Source organism: Notolepis coatsorum (assembly GCF_963971535.1).
Source record: "Notolepis coatsorum genome assembly, chromosome: 14".
Taxonomy (NCBI): Eukaryota; Metazoa; Chordata; class Actinopteri; order Aulopiformes; family Paralepididae; genus Notolepis; species Notolepis coatsorum.
In genome coordinates this window covers 31,064,477-31,085,182 of record NC_140178.1, presented here as the reverse complement: position 1 = coordinate 31,085,182, position 20,706 = coordinate 31,064,477, and the positions used below count along the sequence as shown (strand labels likewise).

The 20,706-nt window shown below is 43.3% G+C and overlaps 1 protein-coding gene across 1 annotated transcript in view; it reads left to right on the top strand.

Moving 5' to 3' along the window:
* The window catches only part of LOC311240490 (uncharacterized protein), a 74,841-nt gene that overhangs the window by 43,919 nt on the left and 10,216 nt on the right, over positions 1–20,706 (top strand). Inside the window, exons 30-44 of the mRNA XM_084329069.1 lie at positions 5,241–5,303; positions 5,423–5,467; positions 5,671–5,721; positions 6,625–6,675; positions 8,552–8,590; positions 8,782–8,832; positions 9,030–9,080; positions 9,374–9,424; positions 12,523–12,567; positions 14,032–14,073; positions 15,223–15,357; positions 16,589–16,630; positions 17,488–17,547; positions 20,423–20,488; positions 20,661–20,705. Of these exons, the coding sequence (XP_084185195.1) occupies positions 5,241–5,303; positions 5,423–5,467; positions 5,671–5,721; positions 6,625–6,675; positions 8,552–8,590; positions 8,782–8,832; positions 9,030–9,080; positions 9,374–9,424; positions 12,523–12,567; positions 14,032–14,073; positions 15,223–15,357; positions 16,589–16,630; positions 17,488–17,547; positions 20,423–20,488; positions 20,661–20,705 (837 nt within the window). The remainder of the gene's footprint in view (positions 1–5,240; positions 5,304–5,422; positions 5,468–5,670; positions 5,722–6,624; positions 6,676–8,551; positions 8,591–8,781; positions 8,833–9,029; positions 9,081–9,373; positions 9,425–12,522; positions 12,568–14,031; positions 14,074–15,222; positions 15,358–16,588; positions 16,631–17,487; positions 17,548–20,422; positions 20,489–20,660; position 20,706) is intronic.

Genomic DNA, 20,706 nt, shown 5'->3' with positions numbered 1-20,706 from the left:
AGTTATTAGCTTTGAATAATCTTGTTTCCAGCAGTCATAGTTCAGCTGCAGGAGCTCCCTGGGTGCTAAAATCTATTTTAAACGTCTACCTGTCTATCCCCAATCAAGTGGCAAACAGTGTTGTATGATGTCTCTTTGAGAGTACAAATGGAGTGTTTGATAGATGGTTGATGATGGAGTGGTTTGATAGATAGTCACTCACTCATTCCTCACGCAGTTGGCCACTCACAGGCATTGCACGTTGCATAACATTTTATTTGTATGGTAATTTTGTAACGGTTCTTGTGGTCTCTAGGTTATGGTCCAGCAGCTGGGGTGACCAATGGTGCTAAAAATGGTAACCAATCTCTCAGCCCTTCTGAGCACTACTCTTGGCATGTGGAATGGTTCACTTGTATAGTATCACGTTTGTATGGAAGTAATAATATCACAGAAATCATCAACATTAACACTGTCTCTTTGAGAGTACAAAGTGTTTGATAGATGGTTGATGAGAACAGTAATCAGTGGTCTCCATGACACAGTCCAGCTAATGGAGGCCCCCACTGTGTGGTGGAGCCAAAGACAAAGGTTGCCAGCAAGTCTGTGTGTGACCGCTCTACAAAACAAGAGTCCCTGTCATTTCCAAGCAACCATGGAATAGACAATGAGAATGATTCACATGATAAAAGCATTGCGGCATGTCTAATAATCAGATGCAAATGATCATTTTGAATAACGGTTGATTCATTTGTCACCGTCTGGCATGAGTTTGATTATAGTCTGGTAATGAATAAGAGCTGGTGTTGGTTCCCAGGTGCAGGAGGTCCTTCTGGTGCTAAAAACAACGGTAAGCACCTGCTAGTGTTTCTGTACCTGTCAAATCTCTAACGGGATGTTGTATGTAAATAGTATGGTAATGATAGTAGCTGTGGTCTCTGGGATAAGGTGCAGGATCTGGGGCACTCAATGGACCTGCTCATTTGCTAATCAGTGTTGTTGTTCTCCAGGATATGGTCCAGCTAATGGAGGCGCCTCAGCTGGGGGCAACGGTAAATCTCGACTGTCCGCATGTCCGTCAAGCATTGTTGCATCCGTCTTCGTCCAAATGAGCATCACGTTTGTGTTGCATGTAATTTAGTAATGTTGCATTGTCAAAAGCTGAATAACAGAAGTGGTGATGACAGGGTTCAAAAGCATTTTAGCATGCTTATTATCCCCCAAAACCTTGATCTGGTTAATTCCAGTTCCTAACTAGGGCTAAATGAGGGTTGTCGGTTCCCAGGCTATAGACCCTGCTGGGGTGACCAATGGTGCTAAAAATGGTAAACAATCTCTCAGCCCTTCTGAGCACTACTCTTGGCATATGGAATGGTTCACTTGTATAGTTTCACGTTTGTATGGAAGTAATAATATCACAGCAATCATCAACATTAACACTGTCTCTTTGAGAGTCTACAAAGAAAGTGTTTGATAGATGGTTGATGAGAGCAGTAATCATCGTTCTGGTCTCCAGGATATGGTCCAGCTAATGGAGGTCCCAATGGTGGTGGAGCTAAAGGCAATGGTAAACTGCTGCTAGCATGTCTGTGTGACTGCTCTACTAATCTTTTGTCTTTACAGTAACAAAGTGAAAGTCAACATCTGTTAGAAAGGAACTAGAGAGCGGATCTTTAGAACAACATATATGATCGAAGCATTGTCTGTCGTCAATTGGGAATGAGCATGTTGAAAAATGAGGCTACTGACCAATGCATTGTGTGCAAGCATGAGTTGGATTAGTTGTTAGCTTAGCATAATCTTGTTTCCAGTAGGTCATAGTTCAGCAGTGTTGTATGATGTCTCTTTGAGAGTACAAAGTGTTTGATAGATGGTTGATGAGAGCAGTAATCAGTGGTCTCCATGACACAGTCCAGCTAATGGAGGCCCCCACTGTGTGGTGGAGCCAAAGACAAATTGTTGCCAGCAAGTCTGTGTGTGACCGCTCCACAAAACAAGAGTCCCTGTCATTTCCAAGCAACCATGGAATAGACGATGAGAATGATTCACATGATAAAAGCATTGTGGCATGTCTAATAATCAGATGCAAATGATAATTTTGAATAACGGTTGATTCATTTGTCAACATCTGGCATGAGTTTGATTATAGTCTGGTATTGAATAAGAGCTGGTGTTGGTTCCCAGGTGCAGGAGGTCCTTCTGGTGCTAAAAACAACGGTAAGCACCTGCTAGTGTTTCTGTACCTGTCAAATCTCTAACGGGATGTTGTATGTAAATAGTATGGTAATGATAGTAGCTGTGGTCTCTGGGATAAGGTGCAGGATCTGGGCCACTCAATGGACCTGCTCATTTGCTAATCAGTGTTGTTGTTCTCCAGGATATGGTCCAGCTAATGGAGGCGCCTCAGCTGGGGGCAACGGTAAATCTCGACTGTCCGCATGTCCGCCAAGCATTGTTGCATCCGTCTTCGTCCAAATGAGCATCACGTTTGTGTTGCATGTAATTTAGTAATGTTGCATTGTCAAAAGCTGAATAACAGAAGTGGTGATGACAGGGTTCAAAAGCATTTCAGCATGCTTATTATCCCCCAAAACTTTGATCTGGTTCATTCCAGTTCCTAGGACTAAATGAGGGTTGTCGGTTCCCAGGCTATAGGCCCTTTGCTGGAGCGCTTTCAGATGCTGAAAGCAATGACAAACCTATTCCCTGTATCCCTGTCTGTCTTGTGGCATCACCCCCCCCCCCCCCCCCTTCCCCCCAACAATATAAAAATTAACATCACATTGCATGATGTTTGGTAATGAACAACAGGAGATGTGCGATCAGAAAGAGTTAACAAACTGCTGTTTGGATCGAGCTTAACTAGATGTGTCTAAATGTGAATGTTTTTTAGGTAAATGACAGAAGCATGTGTTTTGTGCGATTATTGATTTGTGGTTATGAGCCAGATGTATGGTCCGTACAATGGCCCTTGTGGGAAATTATTGTACAGTGTTCTTCAGTAAAAAAAAAAGTTAACATGAATCAGAAATTGACGGAACCTCTGAGGATGATTGCTTCAGTACTAATAATCAGTGCTGTGGTCTCCAGGCTACGGTCCAGGCAATGGAGGTCAAAACGGAAAGGGACCCAAAGGCAATGGTAAACTTATCTGACTTATTTATCAACTTTTACTCAAAAGTAAAATGAAATAATATCATGCTGTAGATGAGTCTGTGTTGCATTTAGGATCTTTTCACATTAGGCCTGCCGGGCAATGGTGAACTGAAGCTGTTTGGCTACAGAGTAGTTTAAGGACTATGTATGTAGCCTATATGTTTGGAGTTGGGGATTAAGTGCATAGGTACAGTTGGACGATCAAGAAAAGAGGACGGTGCTTGAGATACATCAATTATATGTTCATTACTTTTGTCCATTTAAGAGCAGGCACTGTACAAGTGCACTAAACAGAACCATGTAACAAACCAGAGCAAAGGAATATCTTAGAATGTATAATATATCAGTGCATGACTCTGGAGTTACTGGTGTGTTTTGACACAATAATATGAACTGGTGAATGCCCAACGTGCTTAACAGCTGTGCTGGTCGGTAGGGAATTGTCAATTAAGCATCTGGTAATGTGTATGATCGCCTGTTGGAAACGGATGAATATCATTATTAAAAAAAAAATTATAGCAACTACATGAGCATGAAAAGAACATTCCAACATTATGAGAAATGCGCTTACCGTCTTCTCCAGAGTCAGACAAGAAGATAGATTTCCTCTCTGTATACGTTGAGTAGAAAGCTATCCAGCTGCAAGCTAGTCTAGGTTAGCAAAAATGTATGGAAGTGGATACAGATCAGCTAGCCTAGTTTAAAACTCAGGGAGGGGTGTTTTTGGCCAACAGCTAGGCGAGAGGATGATCCGTATCCACTACCATTAATTTGTGCATTTCCCATAATGTTGGTGTGTTCCTTTAGGCATTTATCCAATATGACACTAGTAATGTTCTGGGTCTCTAGGATATGGCCAAGGAGCTGGGGTCCCAAATGGCAAGGGAGCCAATGGCAATGGTAAACTGAAACTGTCCTTTATGCATGTTAATCCAGAGGACTTGACAGTACTGGTATTATTGAACTCAATTTAAAGTTGAACAATCTGCATTGTACGTGTTGGTTTGAGATGTTTGATACCACAGTATGTAATAAGACTGGTCATTCTTCACACCTTACACAGTACCTACAGTCGGATACCATATCGACCGGTGGCATTTTGTAGGGGGTCATTTTAAATTCAGTAACAATATTTTTGGTTCTAGGAAACGGCCCTAATGCCGGTGTGCCCAATGGTGCCCAGAACAACGGTAAAGCCAAAGCCACCAAACTTATCTGTGTGTCTCTTTGTCTTTTGTCTGTCTGAGACTCTTCATGCATGGGGCATCTTTCACCTCATCACATACAACATGTATTTCAAATCAAATCCCCGTTTGATGTTTAGTATCTGCCTGTGGTCTTTTGGTTTCATGACTGGGTCCAGGAGGGGGACTTCCCGATGGAAACGGTGCCGCTAAAGCGTCCAAAGCTGGTAAAGACGTAACTGTAGAAAGGAGTAGTGTCTCTGTTTCGTGTTCCGGCTGCATGTGGCACCAGTCACTCTTGGCCTTGATAGCGATCACTCCGTATCAACGGAAACCACCGCATGCCGAGGGTTGATGATCATGTCTCTGAATGATTTGTCAGTCTTGTTTCCGCATTGATTTGGTTCATACTCTATTAACCATAGTGTACGGTGGAAAGGAATCCCATCTATAAGCATGACATGAGACAAAGATGGCCCGCCGTGTGAACATGGTCAATGGAGCCCGGTTTCACGTTTTCACCATCTGTGTTTGACTGCTGACTTCAAGCGAGGGGGGGGGCAAACGGCAAAGCTGTCGAGTTGATTTCCACCCCGATCCCCGGACGATCCCCTCGTCTCTCACTACAGCTGGCTTTGTTTCCCGCCCACGCAGTTACGTGTGATGCATGGATGTTGTGTGTCTACAAGCTGTCACAATGTGTGATTTGCATGGATGTTATACGGTATCTGCTTAGGCTCTGAGCCAGAGGCAGTCTTGTGTCATTGGCACTTGGCGTGTTTTTTCTTCTTTTCTTTTTTCTTTTTCCCCATTTCTCCTCAGTCAACAGGTTAGTAGCAGTGCTGATTAAGTAGATGCCCCTTCAGCATCACAGCCTATCACAGGGACTTTTGCTCAGGCAGTATTGACTTTATTTCACAGGCTACGGTGGGGGAGCAGGAAGCTATCCTGGAGCAGGCCTAGGCCCTGGAGGCTATGGAGCAGGTAAAGTTGGACATTGATATGTGAAAACTAACAAGCATCCATGTTAACTGGTTAAAATATATAGTAAGAAGTGAGGATGTAGTAAGGTAACATGTGGTGATGTACTGCGTGATCCATAGGCCTGGGTCAGGGAGGATACCCGCAAGGAGCCAGCAAAGCAGGAGGTGAGGAATCAAGTTTTATAAATGTTACCTTTCTGTTATTATTTCTCATCTTAAAGGGTTTATACTTCAATCTCTTTTACCCTACTGCTTATTTTAACTTATGTATATCTCTCTGTCTCTCTGTCTCTCTCTGTCTCTCTCTCTCTCTCTCTCTCTCTCTCTCTCTCTCTCTCTCTCTCTCTCTCTCTCTCTCTCAATTTCAGTTGCTGGTCTGGGACAGGGAGGATACCCGCAAGGAGCTGGCAAAGCAGGAGGTGAGGAATCAAGTTTTATTTATTTTTCCTTTCTGTTATTATTTCTCATCTTAACTCTTTGAGCACCGGAGGCCTAGAGCATCTTAGTTCCTACCACGCCAACGCTCTAAAAGATAGGAATAAGTGGCGGTGTTTGCAGGGCTATATATATATATTCTATATTATAGCTATGGATACAATACTATGGCCCATTTGACATCAAGTATCTATTGTTCAATATGTGAAAAAGAATATAATTTTCCATCAATACGTTCGCGTGTTATACCGTGGTGAATATAAGTATGGTTTTAGAGTGATCCTGTCTAATCCCAGAAAACGACGATATGCAGCAAAACATGAATTTCACTAAAAGTGTTGCCGTTTTTCGCCTGGACATGCTGCTATTTCCAAATCAAATGTGTATAATAGGTATTATACAATGGCATGCAAATTCCTTGATTCTGATTGGCTGAAACAGTCAAGTTAGACGTGGTTATTTCTCATAACACACGCTTGTGATCCCACAACCGAATTACAATCACTCTGCCAGTTCGAGTTTTTAGAAATGAAACCAAGATGGCGGACAATAATCTTTACGAATGGATGTGTTGATAGCTCAGGATGATTCCCCATGTTAACCCCAAGTCCGTGTGCCTGTAATGAATGGAAATATCGAATAAAAGAAATAACGATGAAAACCCGACTATACTCAGGTCTGGCGCTGAACGGTCGGCGAGATAACCCGACTATCCTCGGGTCTGGCGTCCAAAGAGTTAAAGGGTTTATACTTAAATCTCTTTTACCCTACTGCTTATTTTGACTTATTTCTCTCTCTCTCTCTCTCTCTCTCTCTCTCTCTCTCTCTCTCTCTCTCTCTCTCTCTCTCTCTCTCTCTCTCTCTCTCTCTCTCTCTCTCTCTCTCAGTTGCTGGTCTGGGACAGGGAGGATACCCGCAAGGAGCTGGCAAAGCAGGAGGTGAGGAATCAAGTTTTATTTATTTTTCCTTTCTGTTATTATTTCTCATCTTAGGGTTTATACTTAAATCTATTTGACCCTACTGCTTATTTTAAAGGTCCCATGCATTATAAATGGCCTTTTCCAGTGTTTAGCATTGTTTCCTAGCAATGGGGGATTCTATCAATGTGGTCTGTGTCTCTAATTATCATATTGACTCATCAGTCTAGTCTCGAGTTCACAAGATCTTCCCTCACTCAACTAAGCCATTCTGATTTGACTCGCTATCCTACGTAGCAAGGAGCTGATCTGCAGTAACGCCCCCTCTATGGTTGTAGCGCAACCATTCGCTCTGTGCTCGGGTGCCGACACACACGCATTTTACACACAACCTGGCTGCGCTCGTGAAGGGACTTCTCCCGGAGCACACTCATAACACACGCATTTTACACACAACCTGACCGCGCTCGTGAAGGGACTTCTCCCGGAGCACGCTCATAACACACGCATTTTACACACAACCTGACCGCGCTCGTGGAGGGACTTCTCTCGGAGCACGCTCATAACACACGCGCATTTTACACACAACCTGACCGCGCTCGTGGAGGGACTTCTCTCGGAGCACGCTCATAACACACGCGCATTTTACACACAACCTGACCGCGCTCGTGGAGGGACTTCTCCCGGAGCACGCTCATAACACAAGCGCATTTTACACACAACCTGACCGCGCGCGTGGAGGGACTTCTCCCGGAGCACGCTCATAACACACGCATTTTACACACAACCTGACCGCATGTGAAGGGACTTCTCCCGGAGCACGCTCATAACACACGCATTTTACACACAACCTGACCGCATGTGAAGGGACTTCTCCCGGACCACGCTCATAACACACGCATTTTACACACAACCTGACCGCATGTGGAGGGACTTCTCCCGGAGCACGCTCATAACACATGCATTTTACACACAACCTGACCTCTATCTCTCTCTCTGTGCCAGTGCAGACTGTGGGTGACTGTCACTCAAAGTGCTTATGGGCGGAGCCCATCCAAGAAAAGCCTGAAATCCTGAACTAGAACATTTTTCCTTTTGACTACTTCATTATAAATACAAAACCATGAATTTTTTTTAAAATAACTTTACAGATGTGTTCCATAGAAGGGCGGCTACGTGGCGTAGTGGGCAAGGCGCTCGCCACGAATGACGGAGACGCTGGGCTTGCCTGTTCGAGCCCAGCGCTCCACATTGCTTTCAGTTTAGCTGGTCGTTCATACTAATACACATTGGCCGTATTAGGGGGTGGGAAACTGATGGGTGGGGATCGGGCGTTGTGGACAGCGACTCCTACAGGTCGGTTGGTGCGCCTGCGCAGTAGAATCAGGAAGTGTCGGGGGCAGCGTGAGCCTCCCACGCGTTACTCCTCGCCATTGAGAGATAGAGCTGCGCAGGTGAAAAGATGCGACTGCTGTTACCTCAAGTACCGGAGGGGACTTGTGCTATGTATGACTTAGTCCACATTGCAGCCGCTTGTGGGAGGCAAGAAACAGCGTTCGTGACAGGGGAGGGTTGAATTGGATGATACGAAATTGGGATGGGAGAAAATATAGAAAATGGGAGAAAAAGTGGATAAAAAAAAACAGATGTGTTCCATAGACTCACAGGAATTGTGTTGCCCAAATAGTGCAAGGAATAGCAATGCATGGGACATTTAACTTATTAGGGAGCAGGAAGCTATCCTGGAGCAGGCCTAGGTCCTGGAGGCTATGGAGCAGGTAAAGTTGGACATTGATATGTGAAAACTAACAAGCATCCATGTTAACTGGTTAAAATATATAGTAAGAAGTGAGGATGTAGTAAGGTAACATGTGGTGATGTACTGCGTGATCCATAGGCCTGGGACAGGGAGGGCAAGGAGCCAGCAAAGCAGGAGGTGAGGAATCAAGTTTTATTTATTTTTCCTTTCTGTTATTATTTCTCATCTTAGGGTTTATACTTCGATCTATTTTTCCCTACTGCTTATTTTAACTTATTTCTCTCTCTCTTCTCTCTCTCTCTCTCTCTCTCTCTCTCTCTCTCTCTCTCTCTCTCCTCTCCTCTCTCTCTCTCTCTCCTCTCTCTCAGGTGCTGGTCTGGGACAGGGAGGATACCCACAAGGAGCCAGCAAAGCAGGAGGTGAGGAATCAAGTTTATTTATTTTTCCTTTCTGTTATTATTCTCATCTTAGGGTTTATACTTCAATCTATTTTACCTACTGCTAATTTAACTTATTTCTCTCTCCTCTCTCCTCTCTCCTCTCTCTCTCACTCTCTCTCTCTCCTCTCTCTCTCTCTCTCTCTCTCGTCTCTCTCTCTCGTCTCTCTCTCTCTCAGGTGCTGGTCTGGGGCAGGGAGGATACCCACAAGGCGCCAGCAAAGCAGGAGGTGAGGAATCAAGTTTTATTTTATTTTACTTTCTTGTTATTACTTTCTCATCTTAGGTTTTATACTTCATCTATTTACCCTACTTGCTTATTTTAACTTCTTTCTCTCTCTCCTCTCTCTCTCTCTCTCTCTCTCTCTCTCTCTCTCGTCTCTCTCTCCTCCTCTCTCTCTCTCTCTCTCTCTCTCTCTCTCTCTCTCTCTCTCTCTCTCTCTCTCTCGTCTCTCTCTCTCCTCTCTCTCTCTCTCTCTCTCTCTCTCTCTCTCTCTCTCCTCTCTCTCTCTCTCTCTCTCAGGTGCTGGTCTGGGACAGGGAGGATACCCACAAGGAGCCAGCAAAGCAGGAGGTGAGGAATCAAGTTTTATTTATTTTTTCTTTCTGTTATTATTTCTCATCTTAGGGTTTATACTTCAATCTATTTTACCCTTACTGCTTATTTATTAACTTATTTCTCTCTCTCTCTCTCTCCTCTCTCTTCTCCCTCTCTCTCTTATTATTTCTCATCTCAAAGGGGTTATAATAAATCTCTTTTACGCTACTGCTTATTTTAACTTATTTCTCTCTCGTTTTTTTCTCTCTCTCACCATCTCTCTTTCTCTCTTTCTGACTCTCTTTCTCACTCTCACTCTTTCTCTTTCTCTCTCTTTCCCCTTCTCTTTCTCTCTCACATCTCTCTCTCTTTCTTTCTCTCTCACTCTCAATCTTTCTTTCTCTCTCTCACTCTCTCTCTGTCTCTCTGTCTCCCCCTCACTCTCTCTTTCTTTCTCTTTCTCTCTCTCTCTCTCTATCTCTCTCTCTATCTCTCTCTCTCTCTCTCTCTCTCTCTCTCTCTCTCTTGCTGTAAATAGTGTCCCCTTATTGCACTTTCAATCAGATACTACTTACCATAATCTATACTATGAACTTAAATCAAATATTTATATCCGTGGGCCTGGGCTCTGATCCTTGAACCAGAGTTTGAGGAAATACCGCCTTAAATAGAAGTTAGAACCCATGTGGTCAAGGAACACTTAAGATAAGATAAGATTGGGGCGGTGGCGCAGCGGACATTGCGCTCGTCACCAACGCAAGAGACACCGGTATCGAATCCGGCTGTCAGCGTTGCCTCCGGCTTGGGGCCGGCCGTCATACTGACTCAATTGGGACAGAGTCAGCGGGAGGAGAGTCGATGGTGGTAGTCTGGTCGTTGTAAACAGCGACTCCTACAGGTCGGTCAGGGCGCCTGCACAGCAAAGACAGGAAAATGGGCGGGGGGCAGTGTGAGCCACCTACACGTTACTCCTCGCCAATGAGAGTCTGCGCTGGCAGGTGAAAAAGATGGGACTGGCTGCCTCCACATGTATCGGAGGGGGACACGTGATGCAAGGCTTCTATCCTCTCTACGACTGGCCAGTGGGGGGCACATGCGAGCAACGATCAGGGGAGGGGGAGGGAGAATTGGCACAAGAGGTAAATTGGGATGGGAGAAAAATCAAGTAGATAAAAAAAAAGATAAGATAAGATTGATGCCCTGAAATTCGGGACAATCAATCAATCAATCAATCAATCAATCAAATCCTTTATTTAACCAGATAAGCATCATTGAGATTAAAATCTCTTTTCAAGAGCGATCTGGCCAAGCAAGGCAGCAGAAAGTTTCAACATAAAAAAGAACATCACAATAAAATACAGATAAAACATTTACATCAAGCTCCAATTTCAGGCAAATGATCAAACACAGTTGCACTGACCAAGGGAACTGAGTTCGTAGGATTTTAAAATGGCTTTGAATTCTCCGAGGGTGACCAGTCCTGGTAATTTTAGGTCCTCCTGTATCTTGTTCCAAGATGAAGGAGCAGCATATTTAAAAGCCCTTTTTCCCAATTCAGTTCTCATATGGGGAACTTCCAGTGTTAGAACAGCTTGAGAACGAAGGGCATACTTATATTGCTTTGTGCACAGAAGCACACTTAGGTACGAGGGAACCAGTTTAAGCAGAGCTTTGTGCACCAGAGAGAGCCATCGAGAAAATCGCCGTATTTGTAGAGATGGATAACTTGCAATGGTATATAGCGTGCAATGGTGCACTCGATTTCCACATCCCGTGACAAAGCGTAAGGCAGAATGGTACACAGTATCAAGCTTTCTAAGGTACTGATCAGGTGCATACATATAGAGTAAGTCACCATAATCGAGTAGTGGTAAGAAGGTGGTCGAGATCAGGTGACTTCTCACTTTTAAGTGAAAAACAGGTCCTGTTTCTGAAAAAGAAGCCGAGTTTAAGCTTCAGCTTTGACACAAGTTTGTCTATGTGAGATTTAAACGTAAGGTTCTCGTCCACTGTAATGCCTAGATATTTGTAGGAAGCAACCCTTTCGATGCCAGCAGTAACAAGTGTGGGAAGATCAGCTGGGAGTCTCTTCCCATTTGACAGAGGACAGAGAGGCAAAACCTCTCTGCTGTGAAACACGAGTGGGGAACAGATCATAGAACCATATAGATATACCAAGAATGTCAAGGGATTAGCGGTGTATGAGACTCCTGACAGAGGTCCTCTGCATCGTCCTCTGCAAGTCGTCTTCCATCCATTCTCCTCCGTTAACGGGACGAATGATCCTCAATTAGAACGGACATATTCTCACTTGACAGGAAGTGACCTCCCATCTGTTCTCATTACGGCACAGCTGGTGGTGCCAAAGCAGTGCCCACGGGCAGGGGTGTAGCTCCAGATTCTGGGCCCCATGAAAGAATGTATTTGTAGGCCCCCAGTTAATGCAAGCGCGCGTAAGCGCGCGAGACGAATTTTTTTGGCCATTTTTTTATTGATGAAAACGCATAATATGGTTTTTACCTATACATTCGGATCAGCAGTTCAGCACCTGCACTGTTGGTGGGTGAGCCTAGTAAAGGATGTCGCATTGCGTTCATCTTCAATGAATGGACCAATGCAATGGTCTACCAAAGCCCCCCCCCTCTCTCTATATATCTCACACACACACACACACACACACACACACACACACACACACACACACACACACACACACACACACACACACACACACACACTTCAGAAACAAACATAGTATCAATGAGAGCATCAATAATACACCTGAGTGATGTCTAGTAAAAAACATTTTTTTTTTTTTTTTTTTTTTTTTGGGGGCCCCTCTCAGTGCTGGGCCCTTGGAATCATCCTAAGCTACCCCCCCCCAGCTACGCCCCTGCCCACGGGTGTTTGGGGGTGTCGGTATGATTATTGTCTGTCTGTCTCCCTCTCTTACTTTTAAAATGTTCCATCACGTTAGCTACACAAACGGTCGTCCGTAAAAGAGCCCACAGCCGCCGCCAAACGGTGGAATGGAGAAAAAAGAGCTCCGTGCAGTGGTTGACCTCTATTTGGTTTGAGATGTCATTTTCTCTCTCTTTGAAATGTTTTAAACGTGTGTTCCACCTTCTCAACAGGCTACGGGACCAACTATGGCGCTGGTGCCAACGGTTACGGTGCTGGTGAGTGCCATCTAGTCTGCCATCTAGCGCAGGTCACCAAGCCACTAACACACTTACTGACCTATATAGATAATCATAATTGAATGATGATTAGAATTACATTTAAGGGCTGGTTTACCCTGCAGTGTTGGGTTAGGTTTATCAGGCAAAGCAGGTAAGGGAAAGTAAAGAAAAACTGCTTTGCCGGGTAATTGCATGTCATCATAGCCCAAACTGATGATAACACTAATCTATAGATTCTTAACAAATGGGAAAGATGCCTGCACTGCCATACAGATTTAATTGGAGAGGTTATCCACTAGATGTCGTTGTTGTCTGTTATTTTGAGGGGTTGGCTAATCCATGCCTCAGCCATGTTTTGATTGATTGATTGAACATTTTATTAACAGATTGCAGAATGGGTACAATACAGTACAGCTCAATACACACAATTGTTAAGGGGATGCAGACCAGAGAAAGACTTTCGTCTTGTTTACATCAGGGTCCCCCATTTTCAATTCATCATAACATATATGACATACATGACATACAGGTAGACAGTACTGTTACAGGTCACTTTAAAAATAGTATAGCATAACCTGAGATTGTATAAAATATGTAAATAACTATGTACAAATACCGATATGCCCTACTATGTTACTTGTTTATTGCACAATGTTGTTTATTGGATTCTATTATATGTTGTTACTACTGTATTGCACATCGTTGCGGGCAAGACCACCCGCATTTCATTGTATACTTGTATGCCGTGACAAATAAAACTCTTGACTTGACTTGACTACATCTAGACATTTATGACATACCAGAGTACAAAAATAGTCTAAAAAGAGAGTATATACATTTGAGGGGGAAGAAACTGTACATTGGAGGTGGGGTGGGGGAGGGGAACTGTACATTGTATTGTTTGATCTATTATACATGGTCAAAAACACCCAGAGTGATCAACTTCTCTAAACGGCGGCCATTTTATCCAATACAGATGACAAATGACAAATGACGTGCTTAAAATAGTCATCACTAATGCAATCCATTGTATTACAACAGTTGCTTTCCTTCCAAACTGTCAACACTGTTTGACGAACAATCTTACTTACAGAGTTGTACCCTTCCTGCTGACTTGTTGTACAGAACTTGTAAGTCGCTTTGGATAAAAGCGAAATGACTAAATGTAAATGTAAAATCAAAAAGAAAATATGAAGCTAAACATCCAATTAATTTCAATTTCATTTCATTTTCGATTTATTTCAATTTCAGTATTGTTATTATCATTTACAGCAACAACACTACAGACAAACCACAATCAATTGATATTTGAGTACAAATCTTTCATCTATAAGGGATGAAAGTTATTTTGTAATCGGATTACTGTAATCCCATTACATTGCTTCCCAACCGTGTTTATCACAATGCTCTATGAAGTGAAAGAGTGTATGACCTCACATTTCTGCTCACGTGACTTTCTAGGTCTTGGTGCAGGAGGCTACAACCAGGGCCAGGGCGCATATGGTGAGTTAGCCAAGGATGGAGCAACAGTGGACGACAGCTTCATGTTTCCCTCCAATACACTGTATAACACACCAACAAATAAGCAAAGGCAGAACAGGCATGTAGGAAATGTATGCTTTGCATACTTTTATCAATGCCAAAACGTACATGATTTTATTTTTTATTTGATTTAAACTTTATATAACCAGGCAGGTCAATTAAGAACTAATTCTTATTTGCAATGATGGCCTGGTTAGAGGACAAAAGCTACTCTCGAAGGGTAACAGGGAACCAAATAAATAACATAGAAAAGAGACAAACGATACATACATCACAGAGGTAAGGGAGATAATTAAAACACATATCAAACAAACCACCAAATCAAATGACAAGGTATGTAATACATGAAGCAAACAGTAAAATTACAGTTAAAAGGCTGGGTGCCAGTTGCAGGTGTGTGTAAACAACTCTGCGACAGAGTCCTTGACATCATAGAGATGATTTCTAACTCCAATATTTCTAGTGATACCTCATAGAACTCACAAGATATTTCACCATACTCATGTCATGTGTTGGTCATACTCATTCATAGTATCCTTAATCTTAATCTTAATCTGACATATCTCGCTAACCAGTGCGGCTCAATGCCGTTGGCCGTGGCTGTCATTTCAATACGATCACCTGCGAGCCGATTAAAATCCACACCTGTTGTTTGCAGAATGAGAGGCCTGTGATGGGATGCTACTGTATGAAGACATTCCTTTTTAGATAACATGCCAGCGGCACCATAGTCACAAGGAGAGGAAGATGAGCACCACCCTTTCAATTACAAGTTGATCTATTAGGGTTATAACATTGAAACAGTCGTTACAAAACGAGATTTCTAGTAGAAAGTCGTTTTTTTGGCTCTTCCTTTGCACTCTTCCGTTTTTGGTATGAGGTGGCACCTCTTCTCTGATTGATAATGTTAGCTCTCTCGTTATGTGTCCCGGCATCACGTCTTTGTATTAATAAACTTTTAATAAACTTTATTTGTATAGCACCTTTCATACAAGAATTGCAGCTCAAAGTGCTTCACACCAGTTAAAAAAAGAAAGAAAAGAAGACAGGCATAAAATGAGCACAAAACTTTCAATTACTCTCCGTAATCCTGAATGGTCCTTCATGCAGGTTCTGGTCCCGGTGGTGTCCTGCCCTACGGGGGCCAGCCGGTGGTCCCAGCGGGGCTGGGGCCGGAGATGCAGCCGGGCGCGTACGGCGTGGGACCCTACGGTGCTCAGGGCCTGGGGCCTGACGCTGGCATGGGTAAATGCATTATGTAGGCTGGAGAGCAGCTGTTCTTTTTTTTTATCCACTCTTTCTCCCATTTTCTATTTTTCTCCCATCCCAATTTCGTATCATCCAATTCAACCCTCCCCTGTCTCGAACGCTGTTTCATACATGGCACGAGTCCCCTCCGATACTCGAGGTAACAGCAGTCGCATCTTTTCACCTGCGCGGCGCGATCTTTCAGCGTCAGGGGTCTGCGCTTTGGAGGGGCGCCGCCCCCATCGCTTCCTGATTCTACTGCGCAGGTGCACCAACCGACCTGTAGGAGTCACTGTCCACAACGCCCGATCCCCACCCATCAGTTTCCACCCCCTAATACTGCCAATGTGTATTAGTACGGACGACCAGCTAAACTGAAAGCAATGTGGAGCGCTGGGCTCGAACAGGCGAACCCAGCGTCTCCAGTATTCGTGGTGAGCGCCTTGCCCACTGCACCACGTAGCCGCCCTGGAGAGCAGCTGTTCTCAACCTAACGTCACTGAGAAAGTGAAGGATAGTTCATTTTGATTATATATTACATTTTATTGACGGAAGGGTTTATCACCCCCATCTCATCTCAAATAAAATCAAAGAAATAACCTGCTAAATCAAATCCAGACACTGAAAAGTATTCTCAGATAGGGGTATCTGAAAGTCAATGGAATGAAATTGTCTCGGAGCCTAGACTAGACTAAAAAGGAGATGGATGAAGACAGAGAAATAGAGGAAGAATAGAGAAATAGGAGAAGTTGTAAAGTGAGACAACAGAGAAGTGAAGCTATGTAGCAAGAGGGGAGGGCTCTATACCTCAGGCTGGAGACAAAATCTGTATAGTCTGTAAAAATGTGTTTATTGATTAAAGGTGGAATCTTTAATGTTGTCAAATAGTGACCTCTTGGCAAAATAGCCCGTCTGGGGTACTGCGCATTGCTTAAATTCTTTCTTTCTTTTTGTCTGATGTTTGGTTTATATTTCAGTGGGTAAAGGGGGAGGGGTTGCTATTGCTGGCCACAACACCTCAGGCTCTGCCAAGAGACATCTGGAGAAAGTCACATTATCATAAGTAACTCAACTCCAACCCACACGTCAGACCAAAACCAAAAAAAGTTAAGAAATACCAAGCAGAGGTCGTTTTGCCTAAAGGTCGCTGTTTGACGGCATTAGAGATTCTACCTTTAATAGACGTTTAATTTATTCAGAATGTAACTCTGAATGTGTCCTGTTTCAGGAGCACTGGGTGGAGGAAAGGACGGAGCTGGTGGCAAGTATGGTGAGCAGAGACGGTCCTAAGACAAGAAAAGACCAAACATTATCCCCAGGGGGGAAATTGTTGTCAAACCATAACATAAACAGAGAAAGAGGGTAATAAAATATGTACAGTATATAAAAACACAATTTTAACAAGAGGTAAAAACAGGTTTAAGGTAAGGTAAGGTCCATTTTATTTATATAGCGCTTTTCCAGATTAAAATCACAAAGTGCTTTACAGGCAGTAAAAGGTTAATCAGAATAGAATAACCACACATGTTTCATCACATACAAGATTGTAGAATACTTCAAAAATAAATCAATTTAAATACAATCACACATACACACATGTTATACCACATACATGATCAATTAAAAGCCTCACTGTATAAAAAGGTTTCTAGACCTTGCTTAAAAGACTCCACACTAACAGCAGACCTGATTTCATAAGGTAGCTGATTCCATAGCTTGGGTGCTACGACTGAAAAAGCCTGGTCACCCTTGGTTTTTAGTTTGGTCCGGGGGACGACGAGCTCTCCTTGGTCGGAAGAGCGGAGAACCCTATTAGGGCAGTAAGGGGTTATAAGCTCAGCAATGTAGCTTGGGGCTTCACCCTTTAAAGCCTTGTAGGTGGTGAGCGCAATTTTAAAAGCACACTGACATACACCTCTACAGGAGTCAGTATGTCTACAGATATCAACAGTAAGCAAGTTGTAATCGTATCATGGTATACATTCAGTTAATCTCAGCTAAAACATAGAAAAAAAAGAAAAAAATTTAATTATGTATAAGTCATACTTTTTTGATAGCACAGACAGAGCTATTGCGTTAGAGAGGATATGAGGTCAATGACATGTACCTCTCTCTTTTCTCCTGCAGGGGGAGGAGTCGGTCAAGTTCCTTATGGTCGGGCTCCAGCGGTATCTACTGGAATGGATGGTAAGAAGAACTGTATTGATTGATTGATTGAAAAGTTTATTAACAGATTGCAGAATGGGTACAGTACAGTACAGCTCAATACATACAATTGTTAAGGGGATGCAGACCAGAGAAAGACTTTCGACTTGTTTACATCAGGGTCCCCCATTTTCAATTCATCATAACATATATGACATACATGACATACAGATAGACAGTACTGCTACATCTATACATTTATGACATATCAGATTTGCAAATACAGTACTGTTTGTGATACAAAAGTGTCCAGAAAAGGAGTGTATATACATTTGGCATAGAAACTGTACATTGGAGGAGGTTGGTTGGGTGGGGTGGGGTTGGGTGGGTTGGGTGAGGGCTGTACATTGGAGGTGGGGGGGGGGGGGGGGTTGGGAAGGGGACACACACACATTTTACACTGTACATTTGAATATTGACAAAGCCTTACTTGGTCATTTACTGTACAACTAGGTTAGGACATTTGTAGGGGCCAGTTTCGAATTGCAGTCTCACGTAGGTGTTTTTTGAGAGTGTTTTTGAAGGTGGGTAGTGATTCACATTCCTTTACAGCTTTAGGCAGGGCGTTCCACATTGATGTGGCATAATTGCGAAACGTGTTTAGTCCCTTGTTTGATCCGAATCTGGGTTTTACATGATTTGTGGAGCTCCCTCTGGTGTTGTGATCGTGGTATTCACTGACCTTTGGGAAGTATTTTGACATGTACATGGGTACCTTGGTCGCGTAGTGTATCTTGTAGACCAGGCCCATTGCAAGTTGCTGTACTCTGTCGTCTACTCTAAGCCATCCTAGGTTGTCAAAGTGGGCAGGGGTGAGGTGGGTTCTAGGAGTCAGGTCAAGTAGTAGTCTGACTAGCTTGTTTTGAGATGTTTGTAATTTGTTTTTTAGTGCCTTTGAGGTGCTTTGGTACCATGAGGTGCAAGCATAGTCGTAGTACCCTTGAATGAGTGCTCCTGCTAGAGTCTTCAGGGTATTCTTGTTTACCAGAGAGGAGATCCGGTACAAGAATCGCGTTCGTTGGTTGACTTTTTTTATTACATTGGATGCCATTTTGTCACAGGAAAGATTAGCCTCTAGGATGGAACCCAGGTAGGTAATTTCATCTTTCCTTGTGATAATATTGTCACCCACTGTAACCGAGAAGCCGTCGGTCTTGCTGAGTTTGTTATTTGAACCGAAGAGAATGGACTCTGTTTTGCCCATGTGTAATGATAGTTTGTTGTCGGCGAGCCATATGCAGATTTTGCCTAGTTCCGAGCTGAGGGCTTTTTCAACCTGTAACTTGTTCTTGTCAGAGACCAGCAGGGCTGAGTCGTCCGCAAACAGGAACAAGTTGCAGTCACAAGCTGACGACATGTCATTTGCATAAATTAGGAATAGTAGCGGTCCTAGTATGCTTCCTTGTGGAACACCACAGCTCACTGTGAGGGGGGGGGATAGTGTACCGTTTACTTCCACCATCTGTTCCCTCCCCTCCAGGTAGGATTGTATCCAGCTCACTGATAAACTATCAAAACCAATTGCTTTTAGCTTGTCAATCAGAATGGTGTGATTGACAGTGTCGAAGGCCTTTTGTAGGTCCAGCATGACCATGCCGCAGTATTTGCCCGCGTCCACCTCTTGTTTGATGTGGTCGTTCAAGTAGAGAAGGCATGTGTCAGTGGAGTGGGATGTTCTGAAGCCAGATTGGAATTCGTAGATTAGATTTTTTTCCGCGAGGTACTTTTCGATCTGTTCGTATACTATTTTTTCCATGACTTTCGAGATGGATGTAAGGATAGAAACAGGGCGGTAGTTACCCGGGTCTAATTTGCTGCCCTTTTTGTGCAGGGGTGTTACTCTCGCAATTTTGAAGTCCTTGGGGACGTGTCCCTGTTTTATGGAGAGGTTTATTATGTGTGTGATGACTGGGGTGATGGCTGCTGCTGAGTCTCTGAGGAATTTGGAGGGGATGTTGTCATGGCCAGTGGCCTTGTTTGGTTGGAGGGCGCTCAGTTTTTTGAGTACCTCATCTGTAGTTACTATTTCCAGTTTGAAGTCGTCTTTGTGGACGCCTAGGTTCTTGTAGTATGCTACTATGTGTTCTACCCCATACTGCCCTGAGTGGGAGGGTAGTTTGTTTACCAGTGTTGTGGCTATGTTTGTGAAGAAAGTGTTTAAGTAATTGGCTACATCCAGCTTGTCTGTGATGAGCGTGTTGTCCATCTTTATGTTTATGTTTGAGAACCTGGTTTTGAGGTTTTTTACTGCAGCCTAGTTGATTGTTGAGTAATTTCCAAAGTTCACGTGGTTTATTTTTGTTTTCCTCGGTTTTGTCATTGATGAATTTTTTTTTAGCAGTTTTGATCATGGAGTTTACGTCATTTCTTAGTCTGTTTCTTTCTAGTTTGAGTTCAGCCAGTATGTATGTGTGTGTATGTGTTTGAATAGTACTTGTATTTCTATACTACAGGGGACACTGACCTGTTTACACACTCCAATGGGTACCAAAGATATTATGGGGACAAGTTTGGGTGTCCCCATAACACAAATTAGGTTATGTTTATGATTGGGTTATGGTTATGGTTAGGTTATGGTTAGGGATAAGCTTAGGGTTAGTTACAGAATGCATGTAAGTCTATGTAATGTCCCCATATTTCACATAAACAAACGTGTTCCTGTGTCAACAAGTTCTATTATACATAGTATGCTATTATGTATATAGTATTATACATACAGTATATTGCAAATCTGCTATTATTGTGGGTACATGTTTTGTGTGCAGGCTTGCACATCTGTGCATGATCACATTTATAACCACTGTGTAAACAAACACAAGCATGATTCATCATCTCGATTCGTCATCCATCCACCCAGGTAATGGCTATGCAGCTCAACAACTTGGCCTGCCTGCTGACGGGGGCAAATCTGCCAGCAAATATGGTAAGAATGAAGCGCTTATTTGTGTATTTATGTAAAGTGTACAAGAGAGAGAGAGTTTGTAAGTTAAGTTACTGTACACGTGTGAATAGCTGTGTGTGACCATTATTGCTCTCTAAAATCTGACCTACTTTTACTGTGTCTTTGGACCTGCTCATCTGGCTGTCTCTCTAAGGGGACGCTGGGGTGGCTCTGGGTGCCCAGGCTTATGGACTGGAGAC